The 22147-nt window shown below is 40.9% G+C and overlaps 1 protein-coding gene across 1 annotated transcript in view; it reads right to left on the bottom strand.

Annotated features, from left to right (window-relative positions):
• Positions 1 to 22147, bottom strand: part of PTPRC (protein tyrosine phosphatase receptor type C) — a 130584-nt gene that overhangs the window by 43713 nt on the left and 64724 nt on the right. Inside the window, exons 9-13 of the mRNA XM_075832238.1 lie at positions 18943 to 19056; positions 16985 to 17119; positions 15953 to 16069; positions 13035 to 13073; positions 255 to 383 (exon numbers count right to left, since the gene is read on the bottom strand). Of these exons, the coding sequence (XP_075688353.1) occupies positions 255 to 383; positions 13035 to 13073; positions 15953 to 16069; positions 16985 to 17119; positions 18943 to 19056 (534 nt within the window). The remainder of the gene's footprint in view (positions 1 to 254; positions 384 to 13034; positions 13074 to 15952; positions 16070 to 16984; positions 17120 to 18942; positions 19057 to 22147) is intronic.

Raw genomic sequence — 22147 nt, 5'->3', positions numbered from 1 at the left:
GTAAATTGGATTTTAGGACCTGGTGGCAGGTCCTGTTTAAGGGCAGATCATAGTGGGTAACAGTGACAGTACAAGAATAAGGAAGAAGAAAGGCTCACAAAAGCAACAAAAAAAATAAAAGCGGAAGGAAATTGACTTCCAAGCCTATAATAGAGCTTGATAAAATGTGGATTATTCCTTATATGATGCATATATTTAAATATAATTAGATTAGAATAAAGAAATATGAACTCAAAAGAAAAATGGAGACTTACTTCCTTCTGTTGTCATACATTGTCTAGTCACCTTGTCACCCAATTCAAGTATGTTGTATGCTTTAATAGTGATTTCATATTGTGTGTAAGGGCTCAGATCGATGAAAGTTTCATACAAATTGGAAAGATCTAAAAGATGAAGAAAAAGAAAGCATATTATAAGTCCTTATACAAATATATTATTACTGATACAATTATTTCTTTCCTCCAAGTATTTAAAATAAATATTACATCTAGAACTCTATATTTGATATGTTGTTCACTATTATTGTCATTTAAACTTATTTTATATGACAAAATATTTAAAAAAGAAGAAGATAAACAATAGATTATTAATGCTAATTGGAACTGGATATTTAAGAGCTAAATAGGTGAGCAACAACTTGTAAAAAAAAAAAAAATGTGAGGTGATAAATATAATCCTGCCTAGAAAAACGTTAAGCGTAGTTTTTCTAGGCAGGACTATACATTTATTAATTAACGTTTACTATTTACACTGACGTGATAAATATAATTAACTATTTAACTATTTGTCAAACTTATGTCAACTTTAGAAATCACCTGCCTTTCTAACATGCAGTTTCGGCTGGCACAAGTATAGTAAGTACAACATGAAGGCTCATGCACACAGCATAGTACATTATGTACCAGTATTAGATTTCCTGCATTTTCCAATGGATTTTAACAAATCCTTACAGAACACATTGGCTTATAATGGGGTCCTTCAAGGTTGACAATGGAGTTCTGGTATTTTTGGTGTCAAGAACAGTGGAGGAGATTGTGCCATTCTTGCGGTCAAATATACGGTCAACACTGACAGGAAGGGGAAAATGATAATATGAGCAGAGTCTAAGTCAACCCAAATATATATATATATATATATATATATATATATATATATATATATATATATATATATATATATATATAGTCGGGACCCTTAAGTCAGTCTGATAGCCGAGAAACAGGCACACATTGACAGATGTAGAAGTTCAATTTCTTAGTAATTTTTTGAAGAAAAAAAACAACAACAGATTAAACAGGCTAACTGCAGCTCTGGTAGGTGCACCTAGAATGGAGTATGGAAGTGACCTTCCCATCCAGGCTCTTCAGTCACTCCTTAATCCCGAACTCCAGTAAAAAAAACAAAAAACTCAGCTATAAAGCATTACTGGTTCCAAATTTCTCCAGTACTTCTAAAAGCCTCAGTGACATATCTGTCATTCACCACTTTACAACTTGACTGTTCACATATCCCTCCTCTGCCCAAAGTCGAGGGGCTTGGCACCTTTATCCACCATACATTTGACCCTTGAGAAGGCATCTTCATTTAGATGTAATTTTCCTGGTCTACAAACTTTTTAGAAAAATCTTGTGCTATCGACACTGGCTGACACTCTTTGTATTTCTACCTTAGGGATCCACTGAACCATTACTGACTTTTTCTCTTTGATAAGGTCAGTCAAAAGTGCTGCAATACTGGCAAAGTTAGGCACAAACTGTCGGTAACAGCCAACAACAGCTTAATTATGCCTCTTCCTACAATCTAGCCAAAATATTTAGCCTGTTTCATGCCTAAGGCACACTTTTCTGGGTTGGAAGTAAACCCAGCTTCTCTAAGGTAGTCAAAGACAGACTGAACCTCACTTAAATGTATTTTACAATCAGAAGTTAAAGGTGATAATGTCATCTAAGTAGGCCGCTACATGTTTCCTATGGGGAATCAAAGTTTCATCTATGGCCCTTTGAAATGTGGAAGGGGCTCCTTTTATCCCAAAGGGCATTCTGACATACTAGAAACACTCTTCAGGAGTAGAAAAAGCATTTTTTTTCTCGAGCCTCTCTTGACAAAGATATGTGCCAATACCCTTTTGTGGGGTCCAGAGTTGTTATGTATCTAGATGTCCAAACCTTTCAACCAATTCGTCCCTCTGGGCATAGGTTTGGCAGCCATCTCAGAAAACTCATTACGTTTCTGAAAATCATTTCAAGAGCACCGACTTCCATTTGGGTTTGGGTCCAATGCAATTATTTCCAAAGTTAACATTCTCTGAACCTACTCTGAGATTGCTAGTCTATGGGACACTGTAATTCTGTAAGGTTTTACCTTGTAGTGCACTGCTGTCCCATAGCAGACTTGACTAATGGTTCTACTTTGTCTATGTAAAATCAACATAGCGGGACAAGACAACAATTCCTCTTTTTTATTTATTTGTTTCAAAGCATATAAAATGTAACTGTATATATGAAAAGGTATATGGTCACAGTGGTTTACATTATTCATATTGCAAGTCCTTAGGCCATAAAAAGACGTTGAAGGAGGGTAATGCGCACAGGTGCATGCTGATGCAGGGGCACTATTAGGGTATGTTCACATGCAGTAGCAAAATACGTCTGAAATTACGGAGACTCAGTGGGTTGTAAAAGACAAACTGTTCCTGTCTGTAGTTAGTTACTGCAGGAATATTGGCTTCTGACTCAAAGTGGTTGTTTGCCTTGATTCAACACTGCAGGATAATAGGTTGAACTTGATGAAGTCATGTCTTTTTTCAACCTAGGCTCTGTTTACATCACGTTTGGAGCCTTCCATCGGAGGTATATGACAGGAGGACTCCCAATTTATACCTCCGATGGACGGCTCCAATGGGTCCCACTATAAAGATGATGTTGCCTATAAGAGCCCCCTCAGATACCACTCTGCCCAGCTGAAGACATTTTTCACCACTCCACAGGGTTGCATTGCAGGAAAATGCACATAAACTCACTAGCTGAAGGGCGAGCAGTGAGGAGTGACTTCCTCCATCTTCCTCCATTTCCCCAGGGAAGCTCCAGTGACCTACTGTAACTCTCCATACATGGACAGGTACACAGGAAAAACTGTTGCCACACAAGATGACGCTGCTGCTCTTCCAGCCGTTATATGTTACCATCCTTCGGTCTGTGCACCAAGAGGCTGGTGGCCTGTGGAGAAGGGTGCCCTGTCTGGTATTTTCCGGCGGGTAACCATGAAATCTAAAGACTCGTTTACCCACCCATCCCAGTAATTGGGCCTGTAGCTGGGGCGCCTCCTGTTCCCTCATTGTGGAAGGATATGTCCATATATGCACAGTGATGTCACTGGAGCTCCACGAGGCATTCTTCACGCATAGGCTATTATGGCCTACATTACTATTTTTAAGCACTATACAGGATGGAATAGTCTTCTATGTCATTCTATACTTTTTTTTGTGGTATGCTGAATTATACCAATCAGACGGAGGCCAGGAGGCACTCTTTTGGCCTCTGTCTGGCTATGGAAGCCTATGACCATGTGAAGCGTGTAAGGCAGGAGTTTTCCGGGCAAGCACAATAAACTTTTAAGAAAAATGTGCTGTGAACAGGGCCTTACTATGTTACTGCTCCAAGTGTCACTAAAGGCATCCACCTTTTCACAGATAGAAAAATTAGTTAATGTGGTTGTACAGAGAAGGGACAGCCTTATAGGAGAAATGGTAGAGACTGGGATCTTCTACCTGCTGTTTGCAGGACAGGAATCCCTGTAAATATTACATGATAACAGTGCATGTCACATTGCATGGCTGTAGTGTCCAAATGCATGCTGATCTGTTGTTTGCAGAACTTACAGATAGCCACAGACAGGTTGTGCACCGAGGTAAAGAAAACTTTCTTCTGGCTGCGCTACTTAAACCACCAGGGAAAAATAAGCGCAATAAAATCATGTACTAATTTGCCATAAATAGAAACATCCTATCATCTACTGTATAACCAATGCTCTATTTATACCCATGCATGTAAATATAACAAGGGGTAATCCACCACATCTAGGGCAAAGAAAGTTTCACCATCAGCACTACAAAAGTTTCTTGGCAGAACAATGAGACCAGTGGCATAGCTAGAGGGTTTGTAGCGGTCGCAATTGCCACTGAGCTCCGAAGTCAGGAGGGCCCCCGGACCCCCGCACCACGTATATTCACAGTTACTATAGTAAATGGGGCCTATGTACTAAACTACACAGGCCCCTGTTACTCTAGTAACAATATACTTACCCTCCCTGCTCCTGAGCGCAGCGCTGTTCAGGACGTCTTTCAGCACGATTACGTTATGACGCTATGTGCGCCGCGCACAATGTCATGACACTGACTGGCATCAGGACCTACACTGCACCCGGAGGTGAAGAGGAGGGTAGGTAAGTATAAGATTACTGTCTGCTGCCCTGTATCGAAACCGAACATGTGGTAGGCTTAGATACGGGGTCCAGCAGACAGTATCACACATGGGCCCTGTATCTAAGCCTGCCATGTGGTAGTCTTAGATACAGGGCTAGGCCCACATTATCACACATGGGCCTTGTATCTAAGCCTACATTGTGGTAGGCTTAGATATAGGGCCCAGCAGACAGGATAACATGTGGGTCATGTATATAAGCCTACAATGTGGTAGACTTAGATACAGGGCTCAGCAGACAGGATCACACATGGGCTCTGTATCTAAGCATTCATGTGGTAAGCTTAGATACAGGGTCCAGCAGACAGGATCACACATGGTGTGATACGGTCTGATGGGCCCTGTGTCCAGGCCCGTATTTGCTACTTGGCACTAGCTCTCTGCCCGGGGACGCCAGCACTGCTCCCGATGTCACTGTCCATATATGGACAGTGATGTCGGGAGCTCTACGAGGTATATGTTTAACGCATACCTGTGACGGATGCTATACAGTTGCATCCGTTACCCATAGGCTCACAGGCCTTATTCACATCTGCGTTGGAGGCTCTGTTAAGGGCATCTGTTGCAGATTCCGCCAAAAATACCAGAAACAATAGTGCAGCATGCTGCGCTATTGTTTTGCGTAAAGCCACGGACACACCGACGGAACCCATTAAAGTCATTGGGCTCCATCTAGCGCCAGTTGTCTCCTGCACTTCCGGCATTTTCGTTGTTCTGCTCCTCTGACAGAGCAGAACAACAGAATGCCGAACGCAGATGTGAACAGGGATTTACCTGGTTACTAGTGATCATTCACCTACTTTTAAAAGTAGGTGAATGACCAATAATAACTCCTAGCACAGGGACTTCTTTATAACTGAAGGAGTCCCTGCAGTACGTGTTTTTTTAGTGGCGCACACGCTCGAAATGCACCATGATTCTGGCACATCTCGGGTGATCAAGTGCCCCTTACAAGCCTCAGTAAACTAAGCAGTAAACTAAGCAGTGACAGCTCTAAGCTGTCATTGGCTAGTTTACATTACGCGGTGCCCGGTTACCTCAGTTCATTGTCAATGACCCGGGGATAACATGGGACCACGTGATGTAAACTAACCAATGACAATTTAGAGCTGTCACTGCTTAGTTTACTGCTTAGTTTACTGAGGCTTTTAAGAGGCGCATGATCACCCGAGATGTGCTTCGTTTACGATCACGGATCCAGGAAAGTTAAGTATAATAATTGTTTTGCTTTTTTATGTGTTACCAATGTTTTTTTTTTGTGTATTTGTTTTTTTTCTTTTACAGGTTCGGTTATTGGACTACGATGAATTTGAGGACTACTTCGATGACAGCGGTTTATAAAAAAATTTCAATAAAATGGTTGACTGTTATTTGTTTTGTTTAATCTCAATCTCTTTTTTACTATAGCTTTAGTAGTAATTGAAATAGAACACCCTCACACAACCTAGGAGGAGCTACACTGGGGGAGTCACTGGGTGGATCTGGGTCTACGTGTAAATCATAAACTAAATAACAGCATGCAGTGTCAATCAGCTGCTTCTTCAAAGGCCAGCAAGATATTGTCGTGTATTAACAGAGGCATGGACCAGCGGGACAGGGATGTAATATTACCACTTTACAAAGCATTGGTGAGGCCTCATCTAGAATATGCAGTTCAGTTCTGGGTTCCAGTTCATAGAAAGGATGCCCTGGAGTTAGAAAAAATACAAAGAAGAGCAACGAAGCTAATAAGGGGCAGGGAGAACCTAAGTTATGAGGAAAGATTAAAAGAACTAAACCTATTTAGCCTTGAAAAAAGACGACTAAGGGGGGACATGATTAACTTATATAAATATATGGATGGCGCATACATAAAATATGCTGAAATCCTGTTCCATGTAAAACCCCCTCAAAAAACAAGGGGGCACTCCCTCCGTCTGGAAAAAGAAAGGTTCAACCTGCAGAGGCGACAAGCCTTCTTTACTGTGAATCTATGGAATAGCCTACCGCAGGAGCTGGTCACAGCAGGGACAGTAGATGGCTTTAAAATAGGCTTAGATCATTTCCTAGAACAAGAAATATTTTCTCCTATGTGTAGAAATTTTTTTACTTCCCTTTTCCCATCCCTTGGTTGAACTTGATGGACATGTGTCTTTTTTCAACCGTACCAACTATGTAACCTGTGTTAACCATTTTATTGAGAATAAAAAAAACGCTGTCATCGAACTAGTCCTCAAATCTGGAGTAGTCCAATAACCGAACCTGGAAAAAAACACAAACAAACCAAAAAAAATATGTAACACATATAAAAACAAAACTATTATTATACTTACCTTTTCCTGGGTCCAGTGCTGGAGCGACAATGTCAGAGAGCTGGGCCCTATATCTAAGCCTATAATATGATACAGTGCTGAGCCACTGTATCTAATCCTATCCATAGTTATAGGGGTCGTAGTGCTATAGATATGCTGTCTCTGATGTTTTTATATACATATATATATATATATATATATATATACACACATACATACATACGCACATACGTTTGTTTGGGGGACATACACTACCGTTCAAAAGTTTAGGGTCACTTAGAAATTTCCTTATTTTTGAAAGAAAAGCACAGTTTTTTTCAATGAAGATAACATTAAATTAATCAGAAATGCACTCTATACATTGTTAATGTTGTAAATGACTATTCTAGCTGCAACGTCTGGTTTTTAATGCAATATCAACATAGGTGTATAGAGGCCCATTTCCAGCAACCATCACTCCAGTGTTCTAATGGTACATTGTGTTTGCTAACTGTGTTAGAAGGCTAATGGATGATTAGAAAACACTTGAAAACCCTTGTGCAATTATGTTAGCACCACTGTAAACAGTTTTGCTGTTTAGAGGCGCTATAAAACTGACCTTCCTTTGAGCTAGTTGAGAATCTGGAGCATTACATTTGTGGGTTGGATTAAACTCTCCAAATGGCTAGAAAAAGAGAGCTTTCATGTGAAACTCGACAGTTTATTCTTGTTCTTAGAAATGAAGGCTATTCCATGCGAGAAATTGCCAAGAAACTGAAGATTTCCTACAACAATGTGTACTACTCCCTTCAGAGGACAGCACAAACAGGCTCTAACCAGAGTAGAAAGAGAAGTGGGAGGCCCCGCTGCACAACTGAGCAACAAGACAAGTACATCAGAGTCTCTAGTTTGAGAAATAGACGCCTCACAGGTCCTCAACTGGCAGCTTCATTAAATAGTACCCGCAAAACGCCAGTGTCAACGTCTACAGTGAAGAGGCGACTCCGGGATGCTGGCCTTCAGGGCAGAGTGGCAAAAAAAAAGCCATATCTAAGACTGGCTAATAAAAGGAAAAGATTAATATGGGCAAAAGCACACAGACATTGGACAGAGGAAGATTGGAAAAAAGTGTTATGGACAGACGAATTGAAGTTTGAGGTGTTTGGATCACACAGAAGAACATTTGTGAGACGCAGAACAACTGAAAAGATGCTGGAAGAGTGCCTGACGCCATCTGTCAAGCATGGTGGAGGTAATGTGATGGTCTAGGGTTGCTTTGGTGCTGGTAAAGTGGGAGATTTGTACAATGTAAAAGGGATTTTGAATAAGGAAGGCTATCACTCCATTTTGCAACGCCATGCCATACCCTGTGGACAGTGCTTGATTGGAGCCAATTTCATCCTACAACAGGACAATGATCCAAAGCACACCTCCAAATTATGCAAGAACTTTTACCTTAAGAGAAGGTAAATATATACAGACCCAGAACCAAGCTCAGCTCATATACACAGCCCCAGAACCAAGCTCAGTACATATATACACACTAGAACCTAGCTCAGTACATAAATACAGCCCCAGAACCAAGCTCAGTACATAAATACAGCACTAGAACCAAGCTTAGTACATATATACATCCCCAGAAGCAAGCTCAGTACATATATACAACACCAGAACCAAGCTCAGTACATATATATAACTCCAGAACCAAGCTCAGTATATATATACAGCACCAGAACCGAGCTCAATACATATATACATCCCCAGAACCAAGCTCAGTACATATATATAACTCCAGAACCAAGCTCAGTATATATATATATATATATATATATATATAGCACCAGAACCAAGCTCAGTACATATATACAGCACCAGAACAAATACAGTTCAGTACAAAGATCATTTGCAAATTCAGTTTAACCCCTGCTGTATAAATTTGTACGACATAAATCGACAACTCCCAGTATAGCCTGAACAATGGTTAGCCTATGCTGGGAGTTGCTGTTTAACAAAAAAGAATGCTACCATCCGTCATCTCGCTGCAGATCATACAGTGACTACAGTACTGATCAGTCACTGAATATAATAGTACTATACACTGCGCTCCTGACTATAATAGTACTATACACTGCGCTCCTGAAAATAATCGTACTATACACTGCGCTCCTGAATATAATAGTACTATACACTGCGCTCCTGAATATAATAGTACTATACACTGTACTCCTGAATATAATGGTACTATACACTGTGCTCCTGAATATAATAGTACTATACACTGTACTCCTGAATATAATCGTACTATACACTGCGCTCCTGAATATAATAGTACTATACACTGCGCTCATGAATATAATAGTACTATACACTGCTCTCCTGAATATAATAGTACTATACACTGTACTCCTGAATATAATAGTACTATACACTGTGCTCCTGAATATAATAGTACTATACACTGTACTCCTGAATATAATGGTACTATACACTGTGCTCCTGAATATAATAGTACTATACACTGTACTCCTGAATATAATAGTACTATACACTGTGCTCCTGAATATAATAGTACTATTCACTGTGCTCCTGAATATAATAGTACTATACACTACACTCCTGAATATAATAGTACTATACACTGTTCTCCTGAATATAATAGTACTATACACTGTACTCCTGAATATAATAGTACTATAAACTGTGCTCCTGAATATAATAGTACTATACACTGTGCCCCTGAATATAATAGTACTATATACTGCACTACTAAATATAATAGTACTATACACTATACTCCTGAATATAATAATATTATACACTGCGCTCCTTAATATAATAGTACTATACACTGTGCCCCTGAAAATAATAGTACTATATACTGTGCCACGGAATATATATATGTGTGTGTGTGTGTGTGTGTGTGTGTGTGTGTGTGTACACTACCGTTCAAAAGTTTAGGGTCACTTAGAAATTACCTTATTTTTGTAAGAAAAGCACAGTTTTTCTCAATGAAGTTAACATTAATTTAATCAGAAATACACTCTGTACATTGTTAATGTGCTAAATGACTATTCTAGCTGCAAACGTCTGGTTTTTAATGCAATATCTACATAGGTCTATAGAGGCCTATTTCCAGCAACCATCACTACAGTGTTCTAATGGTACATTGTGTTTGCTAACTGTGTTAGAAGGCTAATGGATGATTAGAAAACACTTGAAAACCCTTGTGCAATTATGTTAGCACTGCTGTAAACAGTTTTGCTGATTAGAGGAGCTATAAAACTGACCTTCCTTTGAGCTAGTTGAGAATCTGGAGCATTACTTTTGTGGTTTCGATTAAACTCTCAAAATGGCTAGAAAAAGAAAGCTTTCATGTGAAACTCGACAGTCTATTCTTGTTCTTAGAAATGAAGGCTATTCCATGCGAGAAATTGCCAAGAAACTGAAGATTTCCTACAACGGTGTGTACTACTCCCTTCAGAGGACAGCACACACAGGCTCTAAGCAGAGTAGAAAGAGAAGTGGGAGGCCGCACTGCACAACTGAGCAACAAGACAAGTACATTAGAGTTTCTAGTTTGAGAAATAGACGCCTCACAGGTCCTCAACTGGCAGCTTCATTAAATAGTACTCGCAAAACGCCAGTGTCAACGTCTACAGTGAAGAGGCGACTCTGGGATGCTGGCCTTCAGGGCAGAGTGGCAAAGAAAAAGCCATATCTGAGACTGGCTAATAAAAGGAAAAGATTAATATGGGCAAAAGCACACAGACATTGGACAGAGGAAGATTGGAAAAAAGTGTTATAGACAGACGAATCGAAGTTTGAGGTGTTTGGATCACACAGAAGAACATTTGTGAGACACAGAACAACTGAAAAGATGCTGGAAGAGTGCCTGATGCCATCTGTCAAGCATGGTGGAGGTAATGTGATGGTCTGGGGTTGCTTTGGTGCTGGTAAAGTGGGAGATTTGTGCAAGGTAAAAGGGATTTTGAATAAGGAAGGCTATCACTCCATTTTGCAACGCCATGCCATACCCTGTGGACAGCGCTAGATTGGAGCCAATTTCATCCTACAACAAGACAATGACCCAAAGCACACCTCAAAATTATGCAAGAACTATTTAGGGAAGAAGCAGGCAGCTGGTATTCTATCTGTAATGGAGTGGCCAGCGCAGTCACCAGATCTCAACCCCATAGAGCTGTTGTGGGAGCAGCTTGACCATATGGTACGCAAGAAGTGCCCATCAAGCCAATCCAACTTGTGGGAGGGTCTTCTGGAAGCACGGGGTGAAATTTCTCCCGATTACCTCAGCAAATTAACAGCTAGAATGCCAAAGGTCTGCAATGCTGTAATTGCTGCAAATGGAGCATTCTTTGACGAAAGCAAAGTTTGAAGGAGAAAATTATTATTTCAATGTCTTGACTATATTTTCTAGATATTTTGCAACTCATTTGATAAATATAAGTGTGAGTTTAACACAAAATTGTCTGGGTGACCCCAAACTTTTGAACGGTAGTGTATGTATCGGGGCTGCTGTCCCTGACGTTTTAAGATCTTAGCAACGCCCCTGGATGCTAATGCTTAGGAGACCCAGCGATGCAGCTGAAAGCTGTGGGCCATCGGCCATGAAGAGAAGTTAGAGTAGGGGCTCAAGAAGGACTTTTGCATCAGTGGCCATGAGCCTTTAGCTACACCCCTGAGTGAGACTATGAAACTCACAATATAGTCATTATGAACTTAAAAGGGCCTGCATGTCCTTCTGGAAAGATATTACAGTATATTACAAGTTACGGCCCTGTTCACACTTCATATTTTCTTCCATCTGAAGTATATGTTAAGAGAATTTATCGACGTATACCTCCGATGAAAGACGCTGACATATGCCAATGTAAAGGCATACAGTGACATTTGTCACCCATATGAACTCATAAGAAAAAAAAAAAAGTCTACTGAGCTTTTCCATACATGGAAAGAAAGGTACAGTATGCTGACACATACCGGCCCAGGTTATACCAAAAGGAATTTTTTTGGGCATAAGCCGGGTCAATAATCCCCTATAGATACATTTGGAGTGTGCGCCGAAAGTTTTTTTTTTCCATACAAAGAATGTAAATTAGTTCAAAAACGAAGTGTGAACAGAACCTTATTGATTCACTATTTGTCAGAAGGATTTTTTTCCCATTAAATATGGACAATTGGTAAAGACCTTATAGAGGTTGTTTTACAGCAATACTCTATAACAGGGGTCTCAAACACGCGGGTGTCCTCTGAGGCTGTCAACTGCGGCCCGCGGGGCACCGCAGCTCCCTCGGGAGAGGAGAGAGCAGGCCGAAGGAGGAGTGCACCGGCGAATGACGAAACCCCTGACTTCACTGTTCATCAATGGACAGTGATGTCAGGGGCTTCCTCAGAGCCAGAGTCCCAAAGCAGATGTTATACTAGCGGTCTGCTCCAGGACTCCTGTCATATATCGTATGGACAGTGATGTCAGGAGCAGAGCTGGAGTCCTAGTCAGAGTGCTAGAAACGGCTCTGATCCGGGACTCCGGCTGGGGAAGTCACTGACATCACTGTCCATGTATGGACAGTGATGTCAGGAGCAGAGCTGGAGTACCAGGCAGAGCGCTAGTAGCACTCTGCCCAGGTCTCTGGCTCTGGGGTTGCCCCTGACATCACTGTCCATATATACCAAAATTGAAGGTAAGAGCAGCACAGTCTGACAAGGCTGCATCGAGCAGCTGAAACGTTGCATCCTTTTCACATATGGGTGAATAAAAACTGCTTTTTGACATCTTCCATCTGGAGTGCTGCCTCTTCTCTTTGATTCGTTTACTGTCCATATATGGACAGTGATGTCAGGAGCAGAGCTGGAGTCCAAGGAAGAGCGCTACTAGCACTCTGCCTGGGACTCTGGCTCTGGGGTTGCCCCTGACATCACTGTCCATATATGTATCTACAGAGGGTACTGTGGTATTATCTAAAAAGGGGCTGCCCAATCTTCATATTCTTGTGCCTGCCAAACGCTGCCAACTGAGCAGCCAGACTGCATTTAGCGACACTTAAACTGGATTGTTAAAATAAGCACGTGGAGTAAACTCACAAATTTACGTTAAGTTTACACCTAGTGGTATTATTATAGTAATGTAGTATTATCATAGTAATGTTGTATGTAGTATTGTTATAGTAATGTAACTAACAAAATAAATAACAAATATCTGTTGGTATGTGAGATTTGTGCCACCAATATCTTATATTAGATTGTGTGTATAAAAGCATCTGAAATTTACCTGAAATATTCCTTTCGACATAATACCTGGGATCCTTACCTGTAGGAAAAACAGAAAGAGCGCATAATAAACACACACACCAATTTTCTATCACAGCCCAATTTGTATGTGTATATATATATATATATATATATATATATATATATATATATTAGCAGAGTCATCCGGCTTCGCACGGGTCTATTTGTTTGTTTGTGTGTGTGGTTAAAAACGTTGTTTGCTACTGATGTAAACCAACATATCCACGCTGTTGGCTGTGACGTATCTTGTCAGCCTTGAGACCGGCTTGTGTCTGTTGAGAGGCCATGCGCGTTGCTGCAGGAGTCTTTTGTTTTTTCGTCAAAGTGCAGGGTTCCTTTTTGGAGGCATGACTGGTCTGAAAGGGGTTTAATTGATGAGAATGCAGTAATCCGGTATAGGTACAGTCCGTTCACGTCAAGTAAAGAAAAATGCCTGGATTGTTATGGAAACCCGGTGTAAAACAAAAATAGCTGAGTTGCTATGGGAACCTAGTGTAAAACTGTGTGTATGTCAGTGAGATGGAGGAGGACCCTTCATGTGGAAGCCAGTGTTGCCATATTTGCTTTTGTATTGCAATTCTTTGTGAATAAGTGGAAAATGATACTGAGCACTGAAACATGGTGTAAAGTCTTTGAAAGCGCCTGATTTACTTATGTGTGAAATTTGGTGCAGATTGGTCCAGTCATTTGGCCATGCATAAGGAACAGACTACAGACAGAAATTCACATATTCACATATACATATATATATATATATATATATATATATATGTTCATGTGTACATTCCCAACAATGTCTAGGCATGCTCCTGATCTAAGATATGAACTTAGATGTGATCGATATTAGCTGAATCCTGTGTGTGAAAGACATGCAGGACACGCTCTCAGTCGAGCCGTCAGTTCAGCTGAACTGACAATTTGCCTGAGAGAGAACAATACAGCTTCTGTGTATACAGGATATATAGAACTGTATCGTAAAATGTAAAAGAAAAATTTAATAAAAGTGAATGTAAAAGTTGCTTAAAAACACATATGACATTGATTTAATAAAAAAAATAAAAAAAAAATAATAATTGCTTCTTAAGATGTACATAGCCTTTAAGTTTTCTCTTAATTTAAAAGTGTATATATGTGTAGAGAGAGAGAGAGAGAGAGAGAGAGATAGAGAGAGAGCGAGAGAGAGTGAGGGAGGAATAGACTGGGGAAAGTTCGCTCACAGGAGAGTCATCTCCTGGGTAAGAGGGTTAGCGCACTACAAAATTCTCACTCCAACACAGTGGATTAGTTAAAACTGCACACAACCAGCTTTATTATCTTCATACATGGCAAAACAGTAGTACAACACAGTGCAAATATAAACTCTAGTTTGTCGAGCCTCTAACTAATCGCATACAGTGTCCTTCACTATAAGACCTTGAGCCTACTACCCAGTACCTCAAAACAAAAACAACAGTTGATACCATCATGGTTGTGACTCCCACAGGCCTTACACTGGCCGTCTTCCCCAGGCTGGGAGCCCTGTGAGAAGGGCTCACAGCTTATTTACTTCTCTCCCAGAAGGCACCTTATTAGGCTAATCAAATAGCCCAAAGCATGGACTGTCTGGATGGAGTGGTAACCCACCTATCACTACCTCTAATCCAGCAAACAGACCGTATTCCGGGTTTTGGACTCAATCCGAATATTAGAGAATTGCCTCTTTTTCCGCTTTACACACCCTGATTGACTGAAATAAGTCAAATATGCCACTCTAACAACTACAGTTCCACTTTATCCTCTCCCTGGATAAAGGCCATAGGACTTATCATCTTGATCAACTCAACCTTCTGGGTCAAAACGACTACATTGGGGTACAGCTACACTTGGGTTCATTTCTACTGTTACAGTGGTTTGATCATAATCACATGTGGGTGAAGAAGACAATAGGTCCGGCCACAGTCCTCACTAACCCAAACTTAGACTCTGTGTGTTTTCGTCCTACTGAGCATGCTCAGTACGTAAGAAGCAATTGACTCTTGTAGGAGCTTCGTGTATTGGCTAAGTCTGCTGTCTATTAAAAGCGATACATCAAGTGATTGTTTCCTTGCACTGGTTCTCCTCTAGAGATGTGCTACGAGGTTTTATAAGCCTCAGACTTGCTGTTTCCATTGCCATTGCCCCATTGTACCCCTGAGGACGCCATCTCGGCAAAACACGTTGGGGGGCTTTTTTGAATATTTTTAACATACCATCAGCTCAGAATCAATTCTGGGATAGCGGTCTGCAGACACTTCCCTCTAGTATAGACAGCATATTAATTCTACTGCTGTTAGCAGAGACTGACCATTACATCTATATGAGTGATAATGTTTCTGGGCTCATGGGTTGTTTTTAGAATATAGGCTCCGTGCCTTTAATAAAGGTTATTTTCATTATTAGTATATATGTGAATAGAGCAATTCAATATTTTCTATTAGTAGTGTGGAAAATAGGGTTAGTTACCTTATAGGCAAATTGTCTTAGACCTAATGCAAACAATTGTGATTTTTGGTGATGTGCTATCTGCAATTTTGTAGATAGCACACGGACCCATTCATTTATATGGCCCCATGAACACAACTGTGATGTTCACGGATCTGTGTGAGGGCTAAAACTCAGGACATGTAAGTTTACTGTTCTTATTTGCGTATCATGTGACCTACTCAGGGGGTTGGGTTAAACTGGAGATATCAATTTCAGGTTTTCTTTTCTTTGCGGATCCGTAAATACTGATGACTAACGGATGCACTACAGGCATTATTTTGCGGACAAATGGACCGCAGATACAGACAATGGATCCGTGGTTTTACAGACCATAAACCAACACAATCATGCGCATTAGGACTTACTGTGTTTGATTTTGCTATTCCAAATACTCACTCTGTACTGTAACAATATATCCACCCAATGGACCGTTGGCTTTGTTAGGCTCGTCCCACGTAACTTTAGCTGTTGTATTGGTAGGGATACAAATCAAATTTTGTATATTTTCTGGTTCTGAAATAGAATAAGGTAATATATGTTTATGCTAAAAGGTTTTATAATTATATAAAATAATAAAATGTATATATATATATATATATATATATATATATATATATATATATATATATATATATATATGTAGTATATACAGTACATATATTTATATTTTTTTTAATCTTTTTTATTTAAAGCCTATGGAAACCTTTGAAGACTTTTTATTGTTTTACTAAAACAATATATTATAGTGTTTAGAGCAACTATGTAATTTATTTTTATTGAAAAAAAAGATTTACTTTTGGAGATACAGCAACTATGTGTCCTGGATACATAGAAGCTGTATTTTGCGCTGCAATCCAAATCCGTCAGGTATTTGGGACTAATGGCTTTGGTGACAGCAGGTCCTGCCTGTCTCTGACACGCAGGATCCACTACTTATCGATCACTTCTAAGTTCATAACTTAGATGTGATGGATAACAGGTTGCACTAAACACTATAATACATTGTTTTAGTAAAGATAAAAAAAAGTCTTCAAAGGTTCCTATAGGCTTTAACTACTAAGTAATCCTCCAGAAAATACAGTTTTGCCTGCAGTGCAGGTGCCCTAAAGTGTCACGTACATGATCCCTACCGCTCCAGGAACCTGTATAGGAAAACAATTACTCACGTGTGTGCTGTAGGTGAAATGTAGTATTACGTGCAGGCCATTCAAATCAATAGTCAAGTAATGCATAAAGGAATTTAGGTCCAAAATAGCTGCACTTACCTTCGCAGAGCATTCAAATGAAGGCTGCATATTATCTAGTGGCAAACACACATCCCAATTCACACAAAACACACATCCCAATATCATATAGTATAATTGATAGATAATGGCTGAATTATTTATGATATTCTGATATTTGTACTGTCAAGATAGAATGACTTACTTCCAATCTTGGTCTTTAGAGTTTGAGTTTTGCTCTCTATTATTTTACCATTATACAATAAACGTGAAGTACAGTTGTATTCTGTGTAAGCCTCCAATTTATCCACATATTCACTGCCAGGGAGGTTTCTTTCACCTAAAAATAATTAGAAAAAGTGATTTTATGTTGTTTTCCAATGTATTTGAGCTGAGTTAGTTATTTGGATGGACGTAGTTTCAAAATCCCTCATTTATTAATATTTAGCATTAATGTAAAAAGAGGGAATGGTTGGCGAGAAAGCTGTTAAATAATAAAAATGTGCACGACTCCTAATACATCTGGAAGATTTGGAATTGTTTGACGTTACATTTGTGCTTTTTTTAACCCTTGCCTTTGATGGGTCTGTTTACAGCTTGACCACTTTTCCCACCAGTATTCATTTTTGAAGTGAGAAAACAAATGTTTAAAATTCAAGTAAATCTACAAAGTCATCTTAATGCCTTCCCACTTCGCGCCATAATAGTATGTTGCGGGAACCATGTAGAATATCCTACTATTCGTATCTGTGTCACATTTTAGCTAAATTTTAGAATTAAAACCGTGTGGGTAGTATTATAATGCAGTTTTCTATAGAGACAGTTTTAGGAAAATTTGTGATTTCGGTAAAACTACTACAAAACCGATAGTATTCACATGCAGTTGTCACTTTGCCAGAATGGTGCAACTCTCTGCCGCACAATTACGCAGGACGTGAAAGAACCCTAAGGGCTTATTCAGACGAACGTGTAATACGTCCGTGCTACGCACATGATTTTCACGCGCCTCGCACGGACCTATGTTAGCCTATGGGGCCGTGCAGACCGTCCGTGAGTTTCACGCAGCATATGTCCGCTGCGTAAACCTCACGACATGTCCTATATTTTGTGCGTTTTTCGCGCATCACGCACCCATTGAAGTCAATGAGTGCGTGAAAATCACGCGCAGCTCACGGAAGCACTTTCGTGGGACAAGAGTGATTCGCGCAACAGCAGTAAAAACTATGAATGAAACCAGAAAAGCACCACGTGCTTTTCTGTTTACAAACATACAAACAGAGTTTCATAATGATGGCGGCTGCGCGAAAATCACGCAGCCACGCATCATATGGAGATGACACACAGAGCTGTTATGGACCTTTTGTGCGCGCAAAACGCCATGTTTTTTGCACACGCAAAACGCACACGCTCGTGTGAATCCGGCCTAAGGCTAATGCTTTATGTACATGGCACAGCTTTTTACAGGACGCTGTACAATGGCTCACGGAGCTCCTTGCCGCTCTACACTACAGTTGAGGCCCTGCTCTATTAGGCCTTGAAAATTTTACCAGAATGTGAAACCAAACTCCACATTGGCTGGAGATGTCAACATTTGTGGAGATGTCACTACAAATCTAACACTGGGCAAAATAGATTTCTCCTATATAAATATATATGTATTGTTTACGGTTACTTTCCTAATGCCATCAGAATAATACAGTCACTGTATATGGTTCCTGTATTCTGTTAACTGAGTAATATAATAGTCGCAATATGTCGTATGAATATTCATCGGAGCTGGTGACACTAGGTCGGCAGCATCGAATCAGAATTTCTTGTGGTGGTCCTGTTGTATTAGACCTTGTTCACACAGTGTAGTTTCGGTGGAGCTTTTTTTTTTTTTTTTGCTTTTTTTACCAAAACCAAATTCTTACATAAAAGAAAAATACTTAAAAGAAAAAAAACCTGTGCCAAAAACTGTTTTAGAACTGCATTGTATGAACAAGGCCTTAGCTGTAGCTCCAACTTTTAAAGGAAGCAACTCGGGTAACAGATCTATATCAGGAAATTGAGTGCAGTTCCATAATATGTTCTAAATAGCTCCAAGGTGATATTTCCTTCATGCTTCTGAAATGTGTTCCAGCTTACTACTGCTGATAATACTGTATTGTAAATGTAACCTACCATCTGAACAATTAGATTCCACGACCACATTACAATTTCCTCCATCTTTATTGTTCCATGTAAAATTAAATCCGTGTGCATTTTCTTTGACCTTTAATTCGTAAATTCCTCGTTCTGCAAACCAAAAACAAAAAAAGTCACTGCATTAACCCCAAAAAATGTTTGTTTTTGTCTCTTACTATTTTATCTCAGGTCCCATGCACATGACCGTAAAAAAACCTCAGTTTTTGCGGACCGCAATTGCGGTCCACAAAAACGGACCCATTCGCTTCCATTGAACGCGGACACCTTTCCGTATTGCTACAGATGGGTGTCCATGCCGTAGAAATGTTATGAAAATTGTTGAACATGTCCGTTGTTTTGCATTTTGTATGGGAGCACGGCCCGAAAATGCGGGTAGCATCGTGGGCCGTGATTACGGGCACAGCCATGTGCATGGGGCCTTACATAACTTTTCTTTGCTTATCATTACATTATAGCGAAATTTGTTTTTTGCGTGACTAGATGTATTTTATTGTGGTTTCATTTTGGTGAACAAATAGGTTCGTAAATCTTTTATAATTTAAGGTGCATAAAAATATTCTCTTCCTGTTTAATTTTTTTTTTTTTTTTACCCATTCACCAATTACCTCAAAGCCATTTCCCCAGAATTTGAATAGATGATAGTTTTTTGATAGCTGGGGGCCCTACCGCTGGGACCCCCACCAATTGTGAGAACATGAGTCCCGAACCCCCAAATTCTCCTCACTACAACCCCCGCAGTGGGGAGGAGCTTGAATGGAGCGGCGGTAGAGCATGCTCCTGCCACTCTATTTAATATCTATGAGTTTGCTGGAACCAGCCGAACACTGTACTTGGCTGTTTCTGTCATTTCCATAGACGTTGAAGGGAGCATCTGCATACATCCTCAATCGCTGCTCCATTCAGTGTCCACCTCAATGCGGGAGGTGCAGTGAAAAGGATCTGGGGGTTCAGGGCTCTCAATCGGTGGGGACCCCAGCAATGGGGCCTCCAGCGTTCAGAAAATTATCACCTATCCTGTTTATAGATTATAAGCTTTGACTCTGGGAAACTTAAGAAACAGGTTGTTAGGGTTCTATTACATGGCCCAACGTGGGCCGTGTAAAGGAGCGCGATCAACGAGACAGCTCGTGGATCGGCGCTCCTTTGCTCCTTTCACACGGAGCAATGATTGCTTATATATAGGGACAAGCGTTGTTACTCCAATCACTCATCCCCATATACTTACATCATGTCTACAGCAGGTCCCCGTTTACACAGGGAGATGTGCTGACGACAACGATTATTTTTAATGCTGCATAAAAGAGCAGATCAGCTGATGAATGAGCATTTGCTTGTTCATCGGCTGATCGTTGCTCTGTTTATACAGGACAATGATCGGGAAGGAGTGTTCATATGAACGCTCGTTTGCCCGATCATTGGCCCGTGTAATAGGGCCTTTAGGCCTTATTTACACGAGCGTAGCTCACGTCTGTGATACGGACCTATGTAAGGCAATGGGGACATTCAGACATTCCATGTTTTTCACGCAGCGTGTGTACGCTGCGTGAAACTCACGACATGTCTTATACTTGAACGTTTTTTGCGCATCACGCACCCATTGAAGTCAATGGGTGCGTGAAAATTACGAGCGGCACACGGACGCACTTCCGTGTGCTGCGCGTGATTCGTGCAACAGTATATCAAGAAATGAAGGGAAAAATAAAACCACCTCCTTCATTTCTTTTTCTAAACAACAAAACCGCTTGTCATAAGGATGGCTTATGCGCGAAAATCACGCAGCCACGCACCAAACACTGATGACAAACGGAACTGCAACGCGCAAAAAACGCTGAATTTTTTGCGCGCCCAAAATCACACGTTCGTCTGAATTTCGCCTTCGAGTTATACTGATAAAAAATATTTGTCTTTTTTTAGTGTTTTGTGATAGCCATGTAATAAAATACACAAAATTAAAAGAAAGTATTGGGGGGAATAGATTAAGGCCTCGTTTACACGTGCGTGAAATACGTGCGTGCGACGCGCGTGCTTTTCACGCGTGTCGTACGGAGCTATGTTAGTCTATGGGGCGGTGCAGACAGTCCGTGAGTTTTGCTCAGCGTGAGTGCGTTGAAAACAACTCACGACATGTCCTATCTTTGTGCGCCGTTCACGCATCACGCACCCATTGAAGTCAATGGGTGCGTGAAAACCACGCATGCCGCACGGAAGCACTTCCGTGCAAACTGCGTGATTTGCGCAACAGCTGTCAAACTCTGAATGTAAACAGAAAAGCACCACGTGCTTTTCTGTTTACAAACATCCAAACAGAGTGTCATAATGATGACGGCTGCGCGAAAATCCCGCAGCCGCGCATCATACACTGATGACACGAGCAGCTGTAAAGTGCCTTTTGCGCACGCAAAACGCTGTGTTTTTTGTGTGCGCAAAGCGCACATGCTCGTGTAAATCAGGCCTAAGACTGGCCATTCATACATCGTGTAAATCAGGCCTCATTTACACGAGCGTATTATACGCGCGTGCGACGCGCGTGCTTTTCACGCGTGTCGTACGCACCTATAATAGTCTATGGGGCTGTTTAGACGATGCGTGAATTTTGCGCTGCGTGAGTGCGTTGCGTAAAACTCACGACATGTTCTATATTCTTGCGTTTTTCACGCAACACGCACCCATTGACTTTAATGGGTGCGTGAAAACAACGCATGCCACACGGACGGTCCTGCGTTGCATGCGCGAAAATCACGCAAGAGCTGTCAAAAGGATGAATGTAAACAGAAAAGCACCACGTGCTTTTCTGGTTACAAACATCCAAACGGAGTGTCAAATTAGAGATGAGAGCACCGAACTTCACCGGGTTCGGCCGAACTCGTTTTGACCGAACCCGGCAAAAAATGTTCGGGTACGCGACGTCAGGAGACAGTCACTGCCCACGGTGCTCAAAGACTTAAACTGTTTCAGCACCATGGACAGTGACTTTCGATCACAATATACATATACGTGTAAAAAAAAACAGAAGTTCGGACTTACCGACCTCCCGGGATGACAATTCAGGCCAAGTGACAGCTGCAGCCAATCACAGGCCAAGCACAGGCTGCAGCGGTCTCATGGCCTGCCGCGTCATCCTGGGAGGTGGGGCCGGATGACAAGAGAGGGACGCGTCACCAAGGCAACGGCCGGGAGACCG

Source organism: Rhinoderma darwinii, chromosome 7 (assembly GCF_050947455.1).
Source record: "Rhinoderma darwinii isolate aRhiDar2 chromosome 7, aRhiDar2.hap1, whole genome shotgun sequence".
In the NCBI taxonomy this organism is placed as follows: Eukaryota; Metazoa; Chordata; class Amphibia; order Anura; family Rhinodermatidae; genus Rhinoderma; species Rhinoderma darwinii.
The sequence above is the reverse complement of the archived record's forward strand: the minus strand, read 5'-3'. Positions and strand labels throughout refer to the sequence as shown.